Source organism: Gallus gallus, chromosome 28 (assembly GCF_016699485.2).
Source record: "Gallus gallus isolate bGalGal1 chromosome 28, bGalGal1.mat.broiler.GRCg7b, whole genome shotgun sequence".
In the NCBI taxonomy this organism is placed as follows: domain Eukaryota; kingdom Metazoa; phylum Chordata; class Aves; order Galliformes; family Phasianidae; genus Gallus; species Gallus gallus.
In genome coordinates this window covers 2,449,357-2,470,296 of record NC_052559.1, presented here as the reverse complement: position 1 = coordinate 2,470,296, position 20,940 = coordinate 2,449,357, and the positions used below count along the sequence as shown (strand labels likewise).

General features: G+C 52.8%; 3 protein-coding genes across 12 annotated transcripts in view; 2 read left to right on the top strand and 1 right to left on the bottom strand.

Moving 5' to 3' along the window:
- The window catches only part of DOT1L (DOT1 like histone lysine methyltransferase), a 58,833-nt gene extending 49,998 nt beyond the window's left edge, over window positions 1-8,835 (top strand). For 4 of the 8 annotated variants that reach the window (XM_046904647.1, XM_040653667.2, XM_040653666.2 and 1 more), the window contains exon 28: window positions 3,661-8,835. In XM_046904647.1, coding sequence (XP_046760603.1) covers window positions 3,661-3,668 — 8 coding nt within the window. In that variant the 3' untranslated portion in view covers window positions 3,669-8,835. Of the gene's footprint in view, window positions 1-1,040 lie in introns of all 8 variants that reach the window. The other 4 variants (XM_015299868.4, XM_015299866.4, XM_015299864.4 and 1 more) reach the window with 1 other exon arrangement.
- A 181-nt stretch (window positions 8,836-9,016) lies between these two features.
- Window positions 9,017-15,674, bottom strand: PLEKHJ1 (pleckstrin homology domain containing J1). Its single transcript, NM_001031503.2, has 6 exons — window positions 15,530-15,674; window positions 14,544-14,611; window positions 13,501-13,567; window positions 11,684-11,774; window positions 11,418-11,481; window positions 9,017-11,214 (listed from the first exon to the last, which is right to left on the bottom strand). The coding sequence occupies exons 1-6, from the start codon at window positions 15,621-15,623 to the stop codon at window positions 11,149-11,151; spliced, it is 450 nt and encodes a 149-aa protein (NP_001026674.1). The 5' UTR covers window positions 15,624-15,674; the 3' UTR covers window positions 9,017-11,148.
- Window positions 15,675-15,709: 35 nt separating this feature from the next.
- SF3A2 (splicing factor 3a subunit 2) lies at window positions 15,710-20,886 on the top strand. Of its 3 annotated transcripts, none has more exons than XM_040653531.2 (9): window positions 15,710-15,735; window positions 16,739-16,912; window positions 17,323-17,394; window positions 17,718-17,764; window positions 18,410-18,519; window positions 19,155-19,204; window positions 19,506-19,646; window positions 20,153-20,221; window positions 20,409-20,886. In XM_040653531.2, the coding sequence occupies exons 2-9, from the start codon at window positions 16,787-16,789 to the stop codon at window positions 20,739-20,741; spliced, it is 948 nt and encodes a 315-aa protein (XP_040509465.1). In that variant the 5' UTR covers window positions 15,710-15,735; window positions 16,739-16,786; the 3' UTR covers window positions 20,742-20,886.
- Window positions 20,887-20,940: the final 54 nt, after the last annotated feature.

The following is a 20,940-nucleotide window of genomic DNA, read 5'->3' as shown; positions in this document are numbered from 1 at the left end:
GCAGAACTCTTTCTCTGGTCTAAGACAGGGCCTAAAGGAAAGTCTGACGCTGCCTCTCCAGGGCTGAAACCCTTTCACTTCCCGCAGGATGTGAAGCAGAGCAATCCCACATAACACGTCTCTTCTCTCTCTCCGAAATTAAGATGGGTCCGTTGCCCCACAGTGAAATCCCATGAGCTTTGTCCACTTGTTGTATCACCTCAATGAAAGAATACACCCGACTTTGTGATTTCATAATGTATGTTTGTTCAGATGTTGCTGTGTTGGAACCAGCCTAGGTCTGCCTGCAGGTAAAAGGTTTAACCTGTCGTGTCACCAAGCGAAAGGAGCTCTGTCAGCTTGAGTAGAGGTTGGGATTAGGATTGAGGATGATCCAGGAAGAGCAAAACATCAGAGGAAGCGGTGTTGGGAATTGTGTAGCATTCTGGCTCGTGAACGGACACAAAGAGCATCTTTTTGCCAGGAAGGGCAGTGCCATATGCACCTTGTGCTTCTGGGGTTCAGCTTGGCAGGAGCAGCAGACAGCCTGGGCCTGTCCCAGCTCCCTGTCCGGGGCAGTGTGTCTTCCCCATCCATAACCATTCAGGCACCGTGTCGGGAAATCCTAACTCTCACATCTCTCAGCATGTAGATTTGCTGGAAATGCGGTCTCCCCTGCGCTGCCCTGTGAGTGGGAGAGCAGGAGGGGTGGGGAGGGAAGAGCAGCAGTCTGAGTCTTCTCATCAACGGCTCTAAGAGACCCCGTAATCTCTTCAGAGTCTGCCCGTGTGGTATAGCACTGACAGTTCTGGGGTCTGACCACGTGTCCTGGTGGCACGTAGAGGTTGGCAGTAGGAAAGGTAAGTGGACCTCTTGTACCTCCTGGCCTGCACCATTACCTCTCATTGCTTGCTGCCTTCTCATGCTGCATATTTTTGTATGGGGCTGTAACTACTATAATTTTGCTTTTTTATTTTATTTTATTTTGTTTTGTTTCTCTTGTCACCTGAGACTGTACAAAGCCCATCTGTTGAAGCTGAGTTTTTCTCTCCTGTTTGCAGGTATTTTTAACCATGCGGTGCCTTCTGCCTCCTCTCCTCATCAGTTTGGAGCCAGTTTCAGCAGCAGTGCTGTCTCTAGCAGCACAGTGCTAAGCTTAAACCCCCTGCAGGCTGTTGCCAGCACCTCATCCTCATCCTTCCCACCCCCCTCCTCTAATTTAGTAACATCTAGCGAGAATAGAGCCGCTCAGCACCTCAACAGAGCGCCAGTGCAATCTGTTTTCCATCCCCCTCCGCCCCCTCCTAACGTTTCCTTGCCCCCACCCCCCTCTCTGCTCGCTTCTAACCCCGACCTCCTGCACAGCCCATCCATCCCACCCGGCGACGCTTTCCTGCCATCCTCTTCCGCCGCTTCTGTCCACTCTAACACCGCTTTGTCTATCAAGCTCGCTTCCCTGCAGCACAAAGCCTCCCGCCCCTCCTTTACCGTCCACCACCCCCCCCTGCCCCGCTCGGCGCTGGCACAGTCCGTGCCCCCGATGGCGCAGCCCACGGCCGCCGGCGCGCCCGCCATGTGGGTCACGCTTGGCATGCAGCCTCCTTCCGCTTCGCACCTTTCTGGGGTTAAGCCGCGATAAAGAGCTTGCTTAGCTAACGGTTCTTATGTTGTAAGGTAAGGCTAGAGACGAACCCCAGGAGTGGTGTGCGAGATGCTGAGTGATGCTTCTTCCTCTGCAGAGAGGGGTGGGCACGGGCTGTGAAACAGAAACCTCTGAAATGTGGGGTAATGCGGTGGCAGAGGGCAGAGAGCTCCGTGCTGCCTGGCCTGGGAGTCAGGATTTCTCGACAAGGAGTGCTGACTCTGCTGTCTCATTGACACTGGGGTTACGTTCAGGTCGGGATCGCTCCTTGCAGGCGTTTACTTCTGAGAATCAGCAGTCAGGAGGAGTGTCTTTCTATGTTATGGTTTTTATATGAGTATCAGCAGTGGTTCCCCCCCAGCACAGGGCAGGGAAGTGGAAGTGGATGATCTTTAAGGTCCCCTGCAACCTAAGCCATCCTATGATTCTAATGCAGACATTGCTCCTTCCACAAGTCTGTGCTCCCGTGGCGCTGGGGTGCGTGATGCTGCTCCCAACCTCAGCCAACAACAGCTGCTCAATAACCAGAAAGTTCCAAACCCTCCAGGTCCCAAGCTGCAGCTTCAGATTGCAAATGCACTGCTGGTGCACTGCAGTCAGCACACCCTCTGCATCCCTGAGAAACAGCCACGGGTAGCAAAGAAGGGTTAGAATTTGCAGCAGAGAAGAGGAAACCAAGAAGGCAAGCTGAGCACTGCAGCTCAGTACGCACACAGTGACAGTCTCCATCAGTGCTTTGTTATAGAATCATAGAATTGCTCACTTGGCAATTGCTCACTCCCTGCGTAGACTGTAGGGAATGTGCAGGGTTAGCAGCTCCGTGCTGGGGCTGTAGGAGAGAGGAGGGTCTCTGGAGGCTGTATGCATTTCTACTGAAGCACTGTTTAAATGCCTTTAGAATAAAGCGCACCGGCACGGAGTTGGGCACTGTTATGAAAAATGCTCTGTGGCATCGTGATGTAACAGCTCGGGATTGCAGAGCTCCAGCAGTGTGAGGGCCCTGAGCTCGCTCCGTGCTTCTGCTGTAGGCCGTTGATGTTGTTGCTGTTCACTGATCCCAAAGCTGCGTTAAAATGGATGGTTGAATACTCTTTGCTTATAAAACATATGCCTCAATTACAACATCCCTGAGAGATTCTTTTGGCTGTGCATTCTGTGTAGCGCCTTCACCACCACATTGCTGGGTGGGCACAAATGCAGTCCCCGTAGGCGTTGGTGAGGCAGGTAAGTGCCACCTCGGCCCCACAGAGCAGGGAGGCCGAGGAAGAGTTTGACATCCCTGTGCTGTGGCCGCAGTGACACTGATGTGCTGATGGGGTGGGCTGAGTAGGAGAGAGCTGGGAGAGGAGGAGGAGGAGGTTTGGGGCTCTGTGTGCCTGAGTGACTCCGGGGAGTGGTGGGAAGGTCTTCTGCTGAAGGAGGTGCCTTAAGTGGGACTGGGGTGTTGCTGAACCAGCTGCCATCCCATCGGGTGTGCCACGCCATCTCATGGGGTGCATCTGTTGGGCAAAGCAGCATGTGGATGAAGTCCACTGAAAGACAGCCGGGTGTCCGGAGGTGTTCTGAGGAGCAGAGCTGCAGAAGCAGTGCTCCCAGGAGGTGCTCTGTGGCACACATGTGCTGCTCCATATGACGCAGGTCAAATATTTGAGTGTTTTCCCCAACTTCATTATAAATCCGTGTGCTCAGAGCCCTTGCTGGAATCCAGAGTTGAGGGGCTGAAATAATCCGCTTAACTTCTCCTCCATAAGGTATTAACAACTTCAGAGCAGATCAGTGTGTGCTAGAAGTGGGTGAAGCCCCCCATGGGCAAGCAGAGACCTTCCTCCCCCCCCCAGTGGGGTCCGACCCTCGGGGGGCCTCCTCCTGTCTGCCTGTGGTTGGGTCAACGCTGTTGGGTCAACTCTTCTTCCTTTGCTGTCTGAAGGTCTCGAATCTCGGTCCGGTCGCGGTCTCGGAGCAATGTAGAAATGATTGACACATCTGACACGCTGTGGATTTTGTCATTGAGATGAGTCTCTTCCTCTCCTGTTGTGCAGGTAACTAGGATTTCTACCTCAACCCAATGTGACCTATGCAAGGACAACGTGGACCAACTTCACTCGGCTTCCACTGAAAGGTGCTCACTGGCCTGTGCAGGGGTTCTGCTCTTACTACTGGACAAAACACAAACCTAAAAAGACCTAAACAACAGAGAAAATAATATTTACTGTGAATCTGAGTTTAAAGGAAAAAAAAAAAAAAAGAAAAAAGGAAGAAAAAAAAAAAGCAAAAGAAATACTTAAGGCTCCAGTTTGTATTGTTGATAGTTTAGGTAAAGTATTTATCTTTTTTAACGTGAAAATAATTTTGACTTATTTTATTCCACCTAGAGTCATAAATACAACTTGTGGTTAAATTCTCTGAATAACTAAGGACTGGCACACCAGCAGAGATGTAAAGAGCCTCTTCTCGGTGCTATTTCATCCGTCAGAACTGTGCCTCTAGTTTGATCCTTGGTGCTGAATTTGGAGGGTTGACCAATGCCAAACCCAGTTCTCAGACAGGTCTGCTTTTATTTATTCACCTTCCTCTGTTCATATCCCAAAATCCACTTGGTTTACAGCCACGTGTGCTGCGGCGGTCTTTCACTTGGCGGTTTGCTCCGAGAACCGAGCCACTGGGTGGGTTTTAATTGCATTTGGACAAATGAGAGCTCGTGCTCCCCTCTGGAGTTGCAGCTGGATCCCCAGGCAGCTCGGTTGAGCAGGAGGGATCAGAGTCCTGCCCCATCCCACCGCACCGGGCCGTCCGCAGGCTGTGGATTTCGGTAGCTGGTCTGGTCCCTTTGGGATGTCATTGGCATATGAACAGGGTGTGTGATCACTGGGATTGGTCAGGCCCTCGAGACGACATTGGGAAGACTGAACATAGTGCTTCTGTACCGGTGCAGGTAGAATTTTTCAGCTCGTTTTCATTCTGAGTACAATGTATTTTGTTGGTAGAGTTTTGATACTTGATTCAGAAATGGCTTAGACGTCTACTAAGTGCATTTTGCTTTTTGTATTTCTTTGCTTTAAGTGGATCTGGATGGTCGTTCACAACACCGCCATCTCGCTCACCGCATTGCCCCCGGTGCAAGTGGTGCATTGAACTGGTGCATTTTGTTGTATTGTGACTCGGTGTTCTGTGTACAGAAAGAGCCGCTCGGAGCAGCGGCTGTATTTTATAGAGATGTGATGAAAATTTATAAATTTCATATACTTTATTTCCTTTATTTTTAGACTGTACAGTGCACAGTAAACGTGTAAAAACTTATTTATTCAAGTGCACAAAATGAGGAGAGAAAGATGACCCATTATGTAGACATCGCCCAGTCTGTAGGTCAGACTGGACCCAGCACCAATCAAGGAAACTACAGTCAAAGAAGGGGAATTGCAACAGCAGAATGACGGGAAGAGAAGCACGTTGAGGTGTTGGGGACATCTGCCCAGGTGCTCAGATTCAGTAGGGTGCCCCGGGGCCACGACAAGCCGGGCTGGGTGCCATGGCTTCCAGCTGCCTCTGTATGTGAGATGGCTCTGTCCTTGCGTGCTCTCCTCGAGGAGCAGTTCCCTGACGGCTTCCACCCTCTGCAGGTTCCATGTAGACCTTTTTCTTTGTACCTCATCCCCTTTTCTTCGTACCTCATCCTCTGCAATCTTAGAGATTCAGCTCAGCATGTGGTTATTTGTTGGTCCCGATGTGTGTCTTCCATAGGCGGCCATTGTGTGCAGAAATTTTTGATGTGATGTTGTTGTCTCGTTCATTGAGAAGGGAAGTGGTTGGTAGCCCTGGAAAGGAGGGACTTTGGGGAACTGTCTTCTGCTTTGTGTGTGGGAGAGGACGTGGCAGCAGAGCGCCCTGCTGAATTACAGCTGCAAGGGGAGAACCTGGAGAAGGGCGAAAACGCACAGAGGGCGATGGCTGAGAAACATCCGTAGCTTCTAGTAGGAGCTGTACAGAGTTTATGTCCTGGAATCCAGGAGGACAGTGTAACCCAGATGTGTTGCAGCTGGGAGTTGGGCAGCCCCGTCTTCATCCACAGCTGTGGGCTGCTGCGAGCTGCAGAGCTGCCCCACATCCTTCCCAGCACTGCGCTCCGGTCCTGGGAGGTGGGGATGGGCATGAGCAATGGCTGGAGAGGCAGGAGCCTTAATTGTGTTCCCCCATTTTTATCCCTGTAGTCCTTCTGCTTTTTGCAGATCCTTTTCAGAAAATGGACCAAGTCAGAGTTCTGTAGGCCTCTTGTTCCCCTACCTTCATCCCAAACCATGAAGACGTGTGCCCATGGGGTGGTTGTAATGAGCTCCTGCGTGCCAGCATGGTGCATGTCATCATGCCGATCCCTGCTGGGAGTGCCATGTAAACCACTGAGCAGTGTGAGATGGGAAGCTAGGTGCATAGGGCTGAAGTCCCAGTGTCACTTCATTGGGGAGAGGTCACTGTGGTTGCTATGAGATCTGCATTGTCTTCCCCACGTCCCCATCTTTTTTGCTGCTTGGCCATAACCTGGAGTGAATCCAACCCATTTCTCTCCTGTCTGCAGAATGGGGACAGCATTAGCTGGTTATAGGGCTGCTGGAGTAGCAGCTCCTGGAGTTGTTCAGATCTGATCCATATGGCTGCAATGAGACACACACGACTGCAACTGCTGTGCCAGAGATCTGAAACCTGTTTTCAATAGTTGGAGATAATTGTGAGTAACCGAAGCTGTGCAGTCGGTTCCAAAAAAGAATTCCTTCTCCGTTACTGCTTCCTGCCCGGGTGCAGCCGTTGGATGGCTGTTACAAATGTTCCTTCTCCTCCGCACCACTGCTGCCAGCAAGGGGCAAGTCAGGAAGCCGGAATCCATCAGGCAGTGGACGTTGGCCAGAAAGAAAGGACCTTCCTGAGCACTGTGCAGCACAGTGTCAACCTTGGGACGGACCGTGCATGCTCTGCCTTTTGGGGGGTTGTAGGATTGAGCTGCCTCATGTTTTTGGGTGCAGGGCTGTTCCCTTCAGTGCACTGGACAACCATGGTGATAGGAAAGATCTTTGTCTTTCTTCAGTCAGAGCTCCATCTCCCACTGGTTCCTGCTGCAATGCTTTGTGGGTCAGGAGCCATCAGGTCCCCAGACTCAGTCATGAAGTTAGGAAAGGACCTCTCAGATCATCCAGTCCAGCTGTCCACTTATCATCAATACTGCTCACCAACCGTGTCCCTCAGTGCCACATCACTGTTCCCCAACACCTCTGGGGACAGTGACCTCCCTGCCCCAGGCAGCCTGTGCCAGTGCCTGACCACTCTTCTGGAGAAGAAGTTTTTCCTCATCTCCAACCTATCCCTCCTCAGCCTGAAATCACCCAACTGTTGCTATAGCCACTCACTTTGAGTTGAGATTTCTTTCTAATTATGCTTTAATCAAACTTCAGTGAGTGACTTCCAGGCGAGCTCAGCGGAGCTCCATAGGCTCTTCCATCGCATCTCCAGTGTTTCTGGCCAGAGCAGTGCTGCAGGCTGGGGTCCAGGTGGGCAGTTTCCTTCTGAAAGTTGTTTGCAGCTGCATAGCACTGAGGATGGGGTGGGATCTGGACAGTCGTTTCGCTGCAGGAGGTGAACAGGAGGGCTGCGAGCTGATGGTCCCATTTGGCTGCACTGATAAATCCCAATGGCCACACACAGCGGTGGGTTTCCAGTCACAGAATCACCAGGGTTGGAAAAGACCTCCAAGATCATCCTGTCCAACCATCCACCTGCAACCCGCGCCCTGCTGTTGCTGAGCTGCCCCTCTCCAGGTCTGCATCCCGATGTCAGTTCCACGATCTGCCTGGTTGGGTTTTTGTGTTGGAATTGGTGCTTTTCCTGCAGGAAACGTACAGATTCTGGGTTATTTTTTCTCCGAAGGAGTTACCCCAGCTTGCTGGGAGGTTCCCCGAGTTCTGCTCTCAGTGCGTTGCCTGAGCCAGGAGGAAGAAGAGGAGGAGGAGGAGGTGGAGCTCCCCGTGAGGATCTCTATTAGTGTGCAGAGGATGGCAAACCAACAAGGATGGGTTGCGCAGGAAAGGAGGCGATGTCCTTGTGAGCCAGCTCTGTAGCACAGAGGCAGAACCACAAGAGTAGGGCTTTTTTTTTTTTTTTTTTTTTTGGAAGTGCAGATGTTGGTGTACGAATATCTGAGGTCTTGGGGCTGTTTTTTCTTCCTTTATTTGCTCTGACGTCTCCGTATCGGGTTCTCACCATAAGATGGATTCCCAGTGTGTAGGATGGTGGTGTGCCGTATTTTCTTCATCCTTTCACCTTAGAAACACCCACTGAGACAGAATGGTGCAGTAAGAGGTGACGCTACTGTGAACTTCAGGGTTTAACCCCAAGGCCAAAAATGGGAAACACATACTGGAAATATCCCTCCGGCGCATCTGCTGTTTGCATCCTTGTGCAGAGGTCCCTTCGATCTTCATCCTTCAGAAACAAAACCCCTTCGTGCAGCTCTGGGTTTTGTAGCGCTGACCCCGAAGTTCTCAGCTTTGGGATTTAGTGTTGTTTTAAGGTACAGCTGTTGCTTTCTTCTGGCGCGGTTGGCTCGTTAGCGAGGTCTTCTTGCTGTGGTTAACGAGGAAGAGGAGGATGGGTTGGTCCATCCCGCGTGGCTCCTGGAACCTATTGATCCTCCAAGCGATCAATCTCCAATTAAAACCAACTCGTTGGGTCTCTTTGCACCCTCCATAGGAGCCGGGTGGGACGCAGCGGGTCATGAGGTTGCTGTTGCTCAGGAATTGATTAGCAAACCTTTAACTACTACTAACGATCCATTTTCCATGGATCTAAAACCACAACCACCACGTGTTTTCTTAGAGCAGCGATACGGGATGTTTCCTAGGGAATAGGGATTAGTTTATATAATTTAGCCGATTAAACCCAATTATTTAAAACTCAAACTTCCCCTAATTTATCTTTTTTTTGTTGTCGTTTTATTTTACACCGGTAAGTTGTCCCATCATTCCTTCCATCCTTCCATAGAAGTAGTGCAAATTCTGGTGTGTATATATGTACGTATAATATATATATCCCCGCCCGCCTTTCTAACTCCCTGCACTGTTAGTTTTTTTTTTTTCCTCCCCTCAATTAATTTCTTGTGTCTCTCCCTTGATTTGTAATGGAAACAAATGCTTTGAAGTTTTGTCTTTATATTAAAGTGTACGTATTTTAATACACTGCTCTGTCGTGGCGTTTCACTGCTCAGTGCTGGGCTGGCGCTGATTGCAGCTCCTGCTCATCCCGTATCCGTGGTGCTGTAGGATTTTTCTTCTTTTCTGCTCACACCGGTCGTGCAATAGGGAATCCGCTCCTCCAGGGTTGGGGGCTCAGCCCCTCACCATGCTCTGATGGCCGCAGTGATTAAAAGAGGTTTTATTGGAAACAGTCATGGTACAACAGCTGCAGAGCCCGCGTTGGGCCCCTGCAATACAAACACATCATGCAGAATTGTCTCTAAATCAGCAGCAGCGGACGTGGATCTCTCCAGTACCACCTTCCCCTCCTGCTGAGCTCTAACAGTGTCCTACGCTATGCTAGCAGTTGATCAACTAATTGCTAATTAAGTTGCTGGGCTCATGCAGGCCCATGCAACTCTTCACAGCATTTGTCTTACATTCAGTTTTAGGAAACGTCACTGTCGCCTCCTCGATACCATTGGGGTTGGCGCTGTCCCTGGCACATCACCACCACCCCGTGCCCATCGCTGGAGCGGGGTCAGACCCATGGGCTGGGGGGGGGGGAGGATAGGGGGGCTGCTGACAGAGCTCTCGCTGCAAGACCGGGCTCCTTGGCTGTGAGCTGGTGGTGGTCATTGGAGTCACCCGAGGACACTGCGTCCCCAAAGCTCTGTGCTGCTCCGGCCTTTAATCCCAGCTTGTGGCTTGCAGGAGCGCTGCCATCTGCCTTCGACGCTGCCCTATTTTCTGCCCTGCGCAGCACGGTTTGTTTTTGGTAACTGCTGCTGCAAGCACCTGAACCACTGCAGGGAAAGGGGAGACGGGGAGGGGAAGGAAAAGATCTGGGGCGTGAGGTTAAAAATAAAGCGTCGGTGCCATCTGCTGCTCTCCTGGTACCGACAGCTGAGGTACAGAGGGAAGCCAGGCTGCACCGCTGCAGGCACTCAGTCCTGCACTCCTTCCCAGCCAACGAGGAGGAGAACCAAAACTTCCCATCAGCCCCATCGCAGCACGAGCTGCTCTCCCCCCTCAGTTACCGCTGTAATTGTGGAGCAGCCTTTTTGCTGCCTGGCTGGGAAAAAGAAAAGCTGCACCCCCTCCCCCAGGGCTGAGCAGCTCCCTCTGCCATCAGCGTGGCTGCAGCTTTGGGGGGCTTTTCTGGAGGGAGAGCCCAGTGGAGCTGCTGCATGGAATGGGGTCTCCAAGCTCTGGGGATGCGGAGCGCCTTCCACCCATCTCTGCCTGCACTTCCCCTGTCTGCAATCGGGTGCGGAGCCTCGAGATGTCCCTTAATGCTTATTACTGCTCATCGCTTCGTTATCAGAGTCCCTGCAAAGGCACTCGTTGCTCCCTGGCAGCTCACAGAGGGAGTGGAGTTGCAGCATAGCAGGGGGATGCTCCCAGGGCTCAACCTGACACTCTTACATCCAGCCCGAGTGCACGCAGCAGTTCCTGCCTTTACACGTCTCTCCATCTGCTGCTCCTGAGGCTCAGCCCAGCCCACAGCACTGCAGAGGGCAGCAGGATCACGACACGGAGCTCTCAGCTCCATTTGTCCTCCCTTGTGCTTTACAGCTTCGTTCTCCACGTCGTTTGTGACAGTGCTCTAATTGGCAGTAGCGTGGGCTTCACGGAGCCTCTAGGAATGAGCAGTGCCTGTCTGGAGAAAGGACAAAGGGAACAGCACCTCAGGAGGTGGTGGTGGCAGTGGGTGATGCCCTTCCCCCGAGGAGAGCTGCTCCACGTTCACAGAAGCCTTCCTGCTCCTTGCTGAATGGAGATGGCTTTGTGTTGAAGAGAGCACAGCAGGGTTAACCCTGCGGCACAGCAATGCTGACAGCCAGAGCATCCCCCTACAGAAAGGGGCTCCCGCAGGAACACCCTAAGCCAGAAAAGCCGAGCAGCTCCCAGCAGGGCAGGGATTAAGGGGAAGCTAGAGCTGGCACAGGGCCGGCCCCACAGCTCCTGGCACCAGGGCTGAGCCTTTGCTGGAGGACAGTGAGTGCTGGAGCTCAGCTCAGTCTCCCTTCTTCTGCTCCAGCTGGGAGCCGGGCTGCTGTCACTCCCATGGCTGCAGCAGCATCGGTGCACAAAGTCACAGTGGGCATGGAACAGTTATGGCTGTCCACATGGCTGCGGGAGGGCAGGAGAGGTGGGAATGTGCAAAGAATTCCCTTAAAAAAAAATCATTAAAAAAAGCCCCATTTGGCTAATAAATTAAAAAGTCAGTTGGTCACCGCTGGGGGGAGGGGGGGAACTGCTGCTGTTCCTCCTGGGGGAGTGGCTTTGACCCTCCAGAGAGAGCCTGTGGAATTACTGCTTGTGGCTTGCCAGCTGGAAGCGGGCTTCCTCCGAGATCCCAAACTGCTCCAGGGGGTCCTGCAAGGAGAGCACGGGGAAGTGATGGTGAGACATGGGTGGGGGGAGATGGGACAGCCCTTCTCAGCAGCCTGGCACACAGCAGGGCTGAGTGCTGATTCCAGAGCGCAGCCATATGCATCGCAGCCAACAGCCTCATGCAGGATGGCAGCAGCAAGGCTAGAGATCCAGCCCGACCCCAGCAGCCAACCTCAGGGACTCACCTTCCCTGTCATCTTCTGGATCTCATTCCGGTAGAAAATCAAACTTCTTCTCATGAACTCATAGCTGTAAGAAAAGAACAGAGGGCTGAGCAGAAAGGAATGTGGGGAAGTTTCTAAAGCTATTCAGAGCCAAAGGGAAGCTCGGCCAGGAGGAAGGAGCTGCTTTCCTCCCTGGGTTCACCACGAGTGATCCCAGGAAACAAACAGCACGGGGCTGCAGCAGATGTGCAGCACAAAGCAGACCCTTCTCGGGGGGCTCAGCCCACCTGGCTCTTTTGAGCGCCTCAATCCACTCCTGGCACTGCTCTTCACTGTCGCACTCAAAGCAGTATTTCCTCTCCGGCTCCTCAATGAAACCTACCAAGGACAAGGAAAAGGTGTAAGTGAGGTCCTGGCAGAGCTCTTCCTCCTCAACAAAGCGAGGTTCAGCCAGGCTGCAATGAGAACGTTTGTTCTTCTAGGATGACCTGTGGACCAGGTGGGAACCCAGGCCTTTGTCCCCTCCATCGTACCCCGGGTGGCTTGGAGTCGTGCTCCTAACTATGGCTTGGAGTCACACACTTTCTCTGCCTGCTAAGAGCAAAGGCCCAGCCAAGCTTACCCCTGCACACTTGGAAATCCAGCTCAGAAAGCTGTTTGCTGATAGAAAGGCACTGGAAAAAGCCCACACAGCGCTACAGCCACTCAACTGCCCCCTTCCCTCAACTCAGTGCATAACCACTCCTCCCCATGCAGTGGCATTAGAGCTGTGTGAGAGAGACAGAGGCCCGGAGGTGCACCTCATACAACTCTGCAGCCCTCAGCATCACTCCTGCCTGGGAGAGACACTTCCAAAAGCAACACCAACTGCAGAGGCGCTTCTGCTCTGTGTTTCCCAGGTGCCCCGAGCAGCCTGTCAGCTCAGAGCAGCCAAACACTTCGGAGAGGGAAGAGCAGCTTCTCAAAGAGTGACAGCTTGGAGCTGGGCTGGGCAAATGCAGACTGAAACACCCTGAGCCTCCTTGCAAACCGTCAGAGGAGATTTAGTAACCGGAGTGGAAAATGGCCCCGAGGAAGAGATTTTGTGGTGTGCAGAGGGCGGCCATCTGAGGAATGAAATCACACTCAGAGAAAGTACTGACCTGTCTTTGCTGGAGGCTCTGGGGAATTCAGTACTGCGCACAGCAGAAAGCAACTCCCTGCACAACTCCAATTCTTTACCAAGACAGAATCAGGACATCTAATTAATTAACATCATCCCCAGAGCTCTGCTTTTTAGTACACAGCGCACAGAGACGTGGGGAAATAACTGGGTCAGGCTGCATCCAACCCCTCGGAGCTGCTGTATGGGACACAGTACGGCTCCAAGTGCCATCACATCCAACACCTTTCTTGGGAGCCTCCGGTCAGCAGAGCTCTGGCAGAGCTGAAGCCCCACACGCTCAGCAGAACACTCCCGACTGCATCCAGACTGCGTGGGACGGTCAGAACTCCATCTCTGCCGGCTGGGAGTGGGGAGATGGCTCTGCACCGAGAAGCAGCTGTGCCTGACTGCCAGGCCAAAAGATACGGGGTTGGCCTTGGACAAACATCCTGTTATTTTTGCCACATACCTCTCACACAATGATTAGTTGTTGGGATGAAAGGCCGACGCAGCGCGAGGCAGCTGGAGCCACGGCTATCGACACAAGGACACAGCACGGAGGGAGGACTGCTGCTCCATCAGCACGACAGATGGTTTATCTGAAGCCCGTTTGTGGGGTTTTTTTTTGATAAAATGCAACAGCACAGAAGCAGCAATCTGTCAATACTGAGCCCTCCTAGAGAGGGACTGCCACCAGCACTGAGCCACGGGCTGCCTACTTTTCCTGCCCCTCTCCTCGCATGCAGCAGTGCCCATCACAGCAGTAGGGAGGTACTGCCATCCCAGGGCTGGAGCATGGCAGCTCTGCACTGACCAGCAGTGGATGGGGAGGAGGGTTGGGGAGCACTGAGCTGGTGTTGGAGGGGAAGGTGGGAAAAACAGGAAGAAAGCAGGAAATGTTTCCTTTCACCAACAGCCCCTGTGAGGGGGACACGAAGGGAACACACATGCAGAACTCACTGATGGAGAAAACGTTCTCCTCTTCTTTGGTGATTCTGCAGTGTTCCAGCAGCAGCGCTCCAATGGGCTGGAAAAGATACAGAGAGGGGGTTCAGCACACGCTGTCTGTCAGAGCTACAGTGTTCTGAACCCACGGAGCTTACAGAGTGTCCTCTAAAGAGTCTCTGTGTGCTCAGATTCAGTCTGGGCTTTAGTATCCATTTTTGTCACGCCAAGACAAAGACAAAGTTTACTTCCTTGCACAGTAAATCAAACAAAGATAAACTGTTTAACATTTTACTTCCTAAGGGCGGCCTTTGAGCTTTGCAAGAGGTGAAGAACAGTGTGTGTGGATGAAGAACAGCTCAGGACAAGCAGGCAGTGGCAGGGACAGGCTGCCAGCCAGCACACACTGAGCAAGGACACGAGAACCACGGGGTGATACGAGCCACAAATGAAAGCCTTTCGTGTTTTGTTTAGTTTGGACAAAAGAACTTCAGTGGGGGACTGCGAATCAGGCAGCAACGCTGACGCTGAAGCACCTCTTTGAGGGCAATTTCCAGTCCTGGGTTGGCACTCACCCAAAGAAAGAAGAAGAGAGGGTTTCCCAGGACAGGAGCTTAGCTGTGATCAGAGTTAAATACTCATGCTGGGAAAAATCTACAAACGTCATGAAAAGCTTTTGGCTCCTTTGCATGCAGCACCCCCTGCCACGTGCACACAGCACCTCTCTTCTTTACAAAGATTACTTCTGCACTGATTCTTCAACGGGAGGATCTTTAGCAGCCTCTGTTCTATGTGAGGTCTGCAAATACACGTGACAGAGTCCAACTTTTGCTGCTGTAGGGCAACGGTTGTGTTTGTAGAAAGCAGCAGGGTGTGGTTTGCTGGCAGTGCTTCTCCTCACCCCACCAAGGAGTTTGCACTGTGCAGGTGGAGGGGTGGACGCTGTGTCCCGGCTGTGACAGCCTGCTGCTGCACTGCTCCTCAAAGCACACGTGATAAACGTGCAGGAAAAGGTGTGCGTGTGTCTGCGTGCGTGTGAGGAGAAGCAGGATCCGTACCTCAGCTTCATCTGTCCTGAAGTAGAAGAGAAAGTTCACCACCAGCTTCACGAGGCGCTTCTTTAACACTGAGAAGGAAAAGAGTGTTGTGACAGTGAGCCCAGCAGGCGCGGAGCCCCCAAACCCATCCGCCTGTCCCCAGGGCCTCGCAGTCCCTGCTGGTCCTCCCAGTTTGCTCCCAGTCATGCCCACTTTGTGCTCCCAGTCCTCCTCCTCCACTACCACCAGTCCCTCTGCTCAGCGCCCCGCGTTCCATCAGCCCATTTCTCCCAGTGCCCCATCCCTGTTCCATGGCTCCCCCACTTCTGACCCTCAGTACTGCCCAGCCCCGCTCCTCCATCTCCCACACTCCTGCCCGAGATCGACCCCAGGACCCCATCTCAGCACCCCACCACCATCCAACTTCTGCACTCCGCTCCCCACTCCTACCCCAGACCCCTCAGTGCTGCACCTCCCAGCACCAGCCCAGCACCTCCGGTTCCAGCCCAGTACTCCCAGTGCAGCACCCCCAGTTCCATCCCAGCATACCAACTCCGGCACTCCCAGCTCTATCCTAATATTGCCATCCCAGCCCTCCCAGCTCCATCCTAACATCCCCATCCCAACACCCCCATTCCCACCCCAGTGCTTCCATCCCAACACCCCCATTCCCACCCCAGTGCTTCCATCCCAACACCCCCATTCCCACCCCAGTGCTTCCATCCCAACACCCCCATTCCCACCCCAGTGCTTCCATCCCAACACCCCCATTCCCACCCCAGTGCTTCCATCCCAACACCTCCATTCCCACCCCAGTGCTTCCATCCCAGTCCTCCCATCCCAGCACCCCCAGCTCCATCCCAGAACTCCCAGTCCAACACTCTCAGCTCCACCCCAACACCCTCAGTCCCACCCCAGCGCTCCCAGTCCCATTAGTGCACACCCAGTCCAGCACTCCCAGTCCCACCCCAGCCCCCCGGCACCGCCTTCAGCCCCTTCCCCCTCACCGCTGCCCTTCTTGGGGACCCGCATTAAGATCTCGGCCGCTTTCTCGGCCGGCTGCCGGGAGAGGGACAGCAGCTCCCGCTCGTTGTACCGCATGACGAAACCCGGCCGGCCGCCGCCCCGTTACAGCCACCCCATGCCCGCCCCGACCCCTCTCCCGCCGACCCGGAAGTGCTCCTCCCGGAAGCCGGAAGTCGAGGGGAGGAGGGTGAGGGCAGAGCGCATGCGCGGCGCGGGGAGCGGGGCTGAGCGCAGCGGTATGGGGGCTGTGGGGGGAGGGGGGCTGTGGTCCCGAAGAGGGGGGAAATGAGGGGAGTGCGACCCTCGTTGAGGGGATGGGGAAGTTCTGGGAGGGGGCTCTGGTCTCTGCGGTGGTGTTTTGGGGAGGTAGTGACCGTCGCTGAGGGAATAGGGGGGTGTTGGGCCTGTGATCCGCACTGGAGGATGGGGGGCGGTTAGAGGGGCTCTGAGCTTTTCTGAGGAAGCGGAGGTGTTTGGGGGGATGTGACCCTCCGAAAGGAAATGGGGGGGGAGCTGTGAGCGGCACGGAGAGCTCAGGGGGTGTTTGTGGGGGGGCTCTGAGCGCCTCTGAGGGATGCGGAGGTTTCGAGGTGGGCTTTGGTGCTCGCTGAGGGATTGTGGGTGTTTAGAGGGGAACGAGGGGTGTCTGGGGGGTTGTGACCCCCTGTTAGCGGCTGGGAGGTCTCTGACCCTGTGTGAGAGGATAGGGGTGGGTTAGGGGTGGCTCTGTCCCTTGCTGAGGTAATGGGAGGTCTACAGGGGGCTGTGGTCCTCGCTGAAGGAATGGGGTGTTGTGGGCTGGCTCAGAACCTGCTCAGGGGCTGCGGGCTCTGTGGGGGCTGCAGCCCTCACTGAGGGAGTTGGGGTGGTGGTAATGGGGCTCAGGCCTTTGTTGGGGGAATGGGGGCTCCTGGAGGTGCTGTGGCCCTCACTGAGCCTCACTGCACCCCAGTGAGCAGCTGGGAGGGAATCCATCACTCTCTCTATGGGGCTGAGGAGGTCGAGGGGAATCTCTGGGAGCTCATTCTGGCTTTAGGTCATTCTGGTACTGCTCACTGGGTCAGGGCAGCACCTGGGGACCACTCAGGGAGTGCTTGCAGTGCCTGGGCCGTGTCCTCATGGCAGGGCTCAATGTGAGGCCCAGCTTAGGGAGGTGTTGTCGCTCATGTGTCTTTTCTTCATTTTTCCAGGCTTCTATTTTTTTATCCTGAAGTCGCCAAAGCCCAGAAATCCCCACCATGGATTTTCAGCACCGTCCTGGAGGTAAAACGGGGAGCGGAGGCGTAGCTTCAGCCTCAGAAAGCAACCGAGACCGCAGGGAGAGGCTTCGGCAGCTGGCTTTGGAGACCATCGACATCAACAAGGTGAGCCCCAGCCCTGCAGGCTGCGTGTGGGTGAGCTCAGGGCTTTGCCTCAGTGGAGGGTGGGAGGTTTAGTGGGGGATCTGTGCCGTGGAATAAATACTTCTGTTCCTACTGATGAGGGAGTCAAGCAACTTGTGGAAGGGCCAAGCAGAGGGATGCCAGCACCGGGCTTCTGTTGTGTTATATTCAGTCTTCTTGGCACTGGTTCTTATTTTGCTGCAGTTGGGTGTGATTACCAGTGAACAAAACTGCTCTTGTTTCTTTTTTCTGTATTCCTGAAGCAGTGTTGTGCTAATAACTTCACTCCGTGAACTCAGCTGTTGCGGTGCAGCTCTGCTTTAGTATTTTGATTGTTCAGTTGTTCCAACACGGATTTTGTATGTAACTTTTTTAAATATCTCTCTTCCTAGGACCCCTATTTTATGAAAAATCACTTGGGTTCTTATGAATGCAAGCTTTGCCTGACGCTCCATAACAATGAGGTGAGTTGAGCAGCTGTCTGTCTGCATCTCCATGGCAACAGATATTTTAGAATAATGCTAGCTCCAAGTGCTGGAACTGAAGCTGTTCTCGTTGGCTGATTGCTGGAGTGGTGATGGGGGGAGCAGAGGCTGTCTGTGTTAAGCATGACAAGTTTCTGACAGTTCAGCAGTTGTGAGCAATCTGCAATTTTTGAGTTTGATTCCGCTGCGCTCTGAGGATTAAAATATCTTTGTCCATGTGAAATGTCACCTCTCATCCGTGACGAATATCTTTCTGTTCAGGAACAGTTCAGTCTTCGTCTAACTTTCTTTATTCTCCCCAGGGAAGTTACTTAGCACATACCCAGGGGAAGAAGCATCAGACCAATCTGTAAGTTGTTCTCCACCGTAGTTATTCTCCATTATTTAGGCATTAGATTGTGGGCACCTATAAAACTTGACCTCCATCATGTAGTAGCACTCTTGGCTTGAATGTTCTTTGTCTCTATTTGTTTCCTAGGCACTCACCAGCAGGTATGAACTAGCTCTGCTCTGAACTGTGGTGCTGACAAGCTCCGGTTCAAAGCCAGCTATGGCGTTTCTGAGGGAAGGGAGCAAAAGAGTTTTAAAAGCCATTAAGTCTAGCTGTAAGGGAAGCTGCTTTGTGAATACAGCTTGGGAAAAGTTTGTAAGCTTTAATCTAAGAAGTCAGGTTTGCTCTGCTTTAGATATCCGGCTTGTGGAATTCATTTCCATTTTGACTGTTAAGAAGTCATCTCAGCTCCATCCGTGGAGGTGGGCACCAAAGTCCTCTTAGGGGTGGGTGAGATGATGGAGGTGACAGCTTGTAGTCAGGGCAAGGCATGGAGAAAACTGGCCTCCCACGGTGCTTGTGGAGGAGGAGCAGCAGTTTCCCAGTGTGCTTTCTGTGAAGTGCCAAATGCTCCACCATGCGGGACACACGCTGCCTTTTAGCGTATCCTTCGGAACCGAGTGCTGATAACTATTTAACATTGCACATTTCCAATGAATCCAGGGCCCGTCGAGCTGCCAAGGAAGCAAAGGAAGCCCCTGCCCAACCTGCACCAGAAAAAGTCAAAGTGGAAGTGAAGAAGTTTGTGAAAATTGGACGACCAGGTTATAAAGGTTCGTCAGCAGCGCCTGTCGTAGCAGATACCCCATGGCTGCTGGAGCTTGCTTCAAGTGCACTGCTGCGGGCATGAATTGTTCATCAGTCCTTTTAGCAGAGCTGTCCATAAATAAGATATGGGCTTATCTCCTGATGTCCTTTATTGTTTAAATTACCCACGGGATGTCTCTTTATTGCTGACAGTCGAGTGAGAGCCATTTTAATAATAGATCAGTGCGCCTCAGTCTGTCAGCTCTTACAGTAGTTATATGGGAGATGATGGCATTGCTTCAGTCTCTCTTTTCCTTTTATTGTCCTCTGCCATCTCTCACTATTGCTCACAAGTCGCCCATTGGATGTATAGCTCAGTTTATTTTTCCCCTGAACTCCCCACTGTTTCATTTTGGCCTTCAGTACAAGACGTGGCTTCTTTATCTCCCAGCTGTGCTCTGCAGTGCACAGTGTGTCAGTGTCTGTGCCCCACAGCAGCTGCGTTTCAGTAGACACCCACAGGAACTTTGGTTGAAGACATTTTGTTTGATAAATGGGAAGCAGAATCCTGTCATATTTTGTTGTCTGGGGCTTCCTAGGGCAGAAATAATACTGTGCTGCCCTTTATGTGGCGTACTGAGCCTTCTTATTTTCTTTACAGTGACCAAACAGAGAGATCCAGAGACAGGCCAGCAGAGCCTTCTCTTCCAGGTAAGGTCAGATTCTTGGTTTCTGGGTTATCCAAGTAAAAGTTGGCTAAATGAGCACTTCTTTGCAAGACTCATGAGGTAATAATAAAATAAAAACAAAAAGGCCTTATCTTGCTAGTTTGCCGTTGATGACTGTGTCAACTAAATGGAAGAATCCGTGACCATAATTGTTGAGCTGTTTCCTTTGGCAGCAGTAAATTTTCTGTTGGGAGCTTCTCTTGAATTCTTGCATAGCTGAGGGGTTTGTTCTGTATGAGGGAGTGCAGAGGGGGTGTTGTAAATCTGCCATAATACCCCAACAGATTGATTACCCAGAGATTGCAGAAAGCATCATGCCTCGCCATCGGTTCATGTCAGCGTATGAGCAAAGGATTGAGCCCCCTGACCGGCGCTGGCAGTACCTCCTGATGGCAGCAGAGCCCTACGAAACCATCGCCTTCAAGGTAACGTTTGGGACTGAGTGATGACAGGGAGAGTTCCCATATTTTCCGGGACATTTGTTCCCAGTGATCGCCGTCACAGACTTGTTCTGTTCTAGCCTTTGGGGGGTTAATGGCCTGGAAAGGAAGGTCAAGAAGACGTGACTGGAAGTTGTTAAACTCTGCTGAGAATTACTGGAGGACTCTGGCATGAAAACCGGGCTCTGCGTTGAGCTCTGGGGAGCCATTGAATTCTCAGTGTCTGGCTCAAAAAGGATCCTCCTGGGCTCTGCTCTCAGCCTTTGTGCAGATGTTGAGAGGGGTTTTTTTTCTGCCAGCATTCTTGTCCTTGACTGATAGGGAAGTAACTCAATTCTTTGCTGCCCCCATGTCTATCTAATAACATCCGAGACGAGCACATCTCACAAAGGCCTGGAATAACTGCTTATCTGGCGGGCTCTGGTGCTATAAAGGGCCACTGAGCTAATCTGGTGCTGCTAATAATAGCTCCCTGTTCTTTTTTGTTGCAGGTGCCAAGCAGAGAAATTGACAAAGCAGAGGGAAAGTTTTGGACCCACTGGAACAGGGAAACCAAACAGGTAGCTGGAGCGTGGCAGCATCTTTCTTAAGGGTTGAAGAGGGAGTGGGGGAGGGCAGAGCCTGGGGGAAAAGAGAGTGGAGTTGCATCCATTTTAGCTTTGGTGCTAAAATCGCTGATGTGCGATGGCACAAAGTTGTCCTGAGAGCTGATGGTTCCCTTCTCTTTGCTTTTCTCCCTCTCCCCAGTTCTTCCTTCAATTCCACTTCAAAATGGAGAAGCCCCCAGCTCCCCCCAACCTCCCTCCGGGCCCTCCGACCGTGAAGCGGCCTCCTCCGCCCCCACTGATGAACGGGTTGCCCCCCAGGCCCCCTCTGCCGGACTCAATGCCTCCACCTCCTCCAGGAGGGATGACTCTGCCCCCCATGCCGCCCTCCGGACCGGTGCCACCTCCTCCCGTGCCACCTCAGCTGCCACCAGCGCCCGGCGTCCCTCCCCCTGCTCCTCTGCCACCCATGATGAGACCCCCCCTCCCCACGGAGGGGCCGGGCACTATTCCCCCTCCACCTCCCTCCAACTGAAGCCTCTCCATCCCACCGGACTCGTCTGGCTCATAGCTTTTTATATGCAGGTCACAACTGATTGGGGTAAAATAGTCTTGTTTTGTATGCCAGTGATTTTGACTAGATCCTGTAGATCCATTAAAAGGTTTTCACTTTTGCTTTCTGTCTGTCTTCCCGTGTAATTGGTTAAAATCCTGCTGTGTGGTCGCTTTCTTTT

Coding starts and splice junctions, on each gene's coding strand:
- SF3A2 (XM_040653531.2), top strand. CDS start 16,787: ATGGATTTTCAGCACCGTCCTGGAGGTAAAACGGGGAGCGGAGGCGTA. Junction 18,520..19,154: donor TGGACGACCAGGTTATAAAG/GTTCGTCAGCAG, acceptor TTTTCTTTACAG/TGACCAAACAGAGAGATCCA. Junction 19,205..19,505: donor AGCAGAGCCTTCTCTTCCAG/GTAAGGTCAGAT, acceptor ATACCCCAACAG/ATTGATTACCCAGAGATTGC.
- PLEKHJ1 (NM_001031503.2), bottom strand. CDS start 15,623: ATGCGGTACAACGAGCGGGAGCTGCTGTCCCTCTCCCGGCAGCCGGCC. Junction 13,568..14,543: donor TCAGGACAGATGAAGCTGAG/GTACGGATCCTG, acceptor TATCTTTTCCAG/CCCATTGGAGCGCTGCTGCT. Junction 11,215..11,417: donor TCCAGAAGATGACAGGGAAG/GTGAGTCCCTGA, acceptor CTCTCCTTGCAG/GACCCCCTGGAGCAGTTTGG.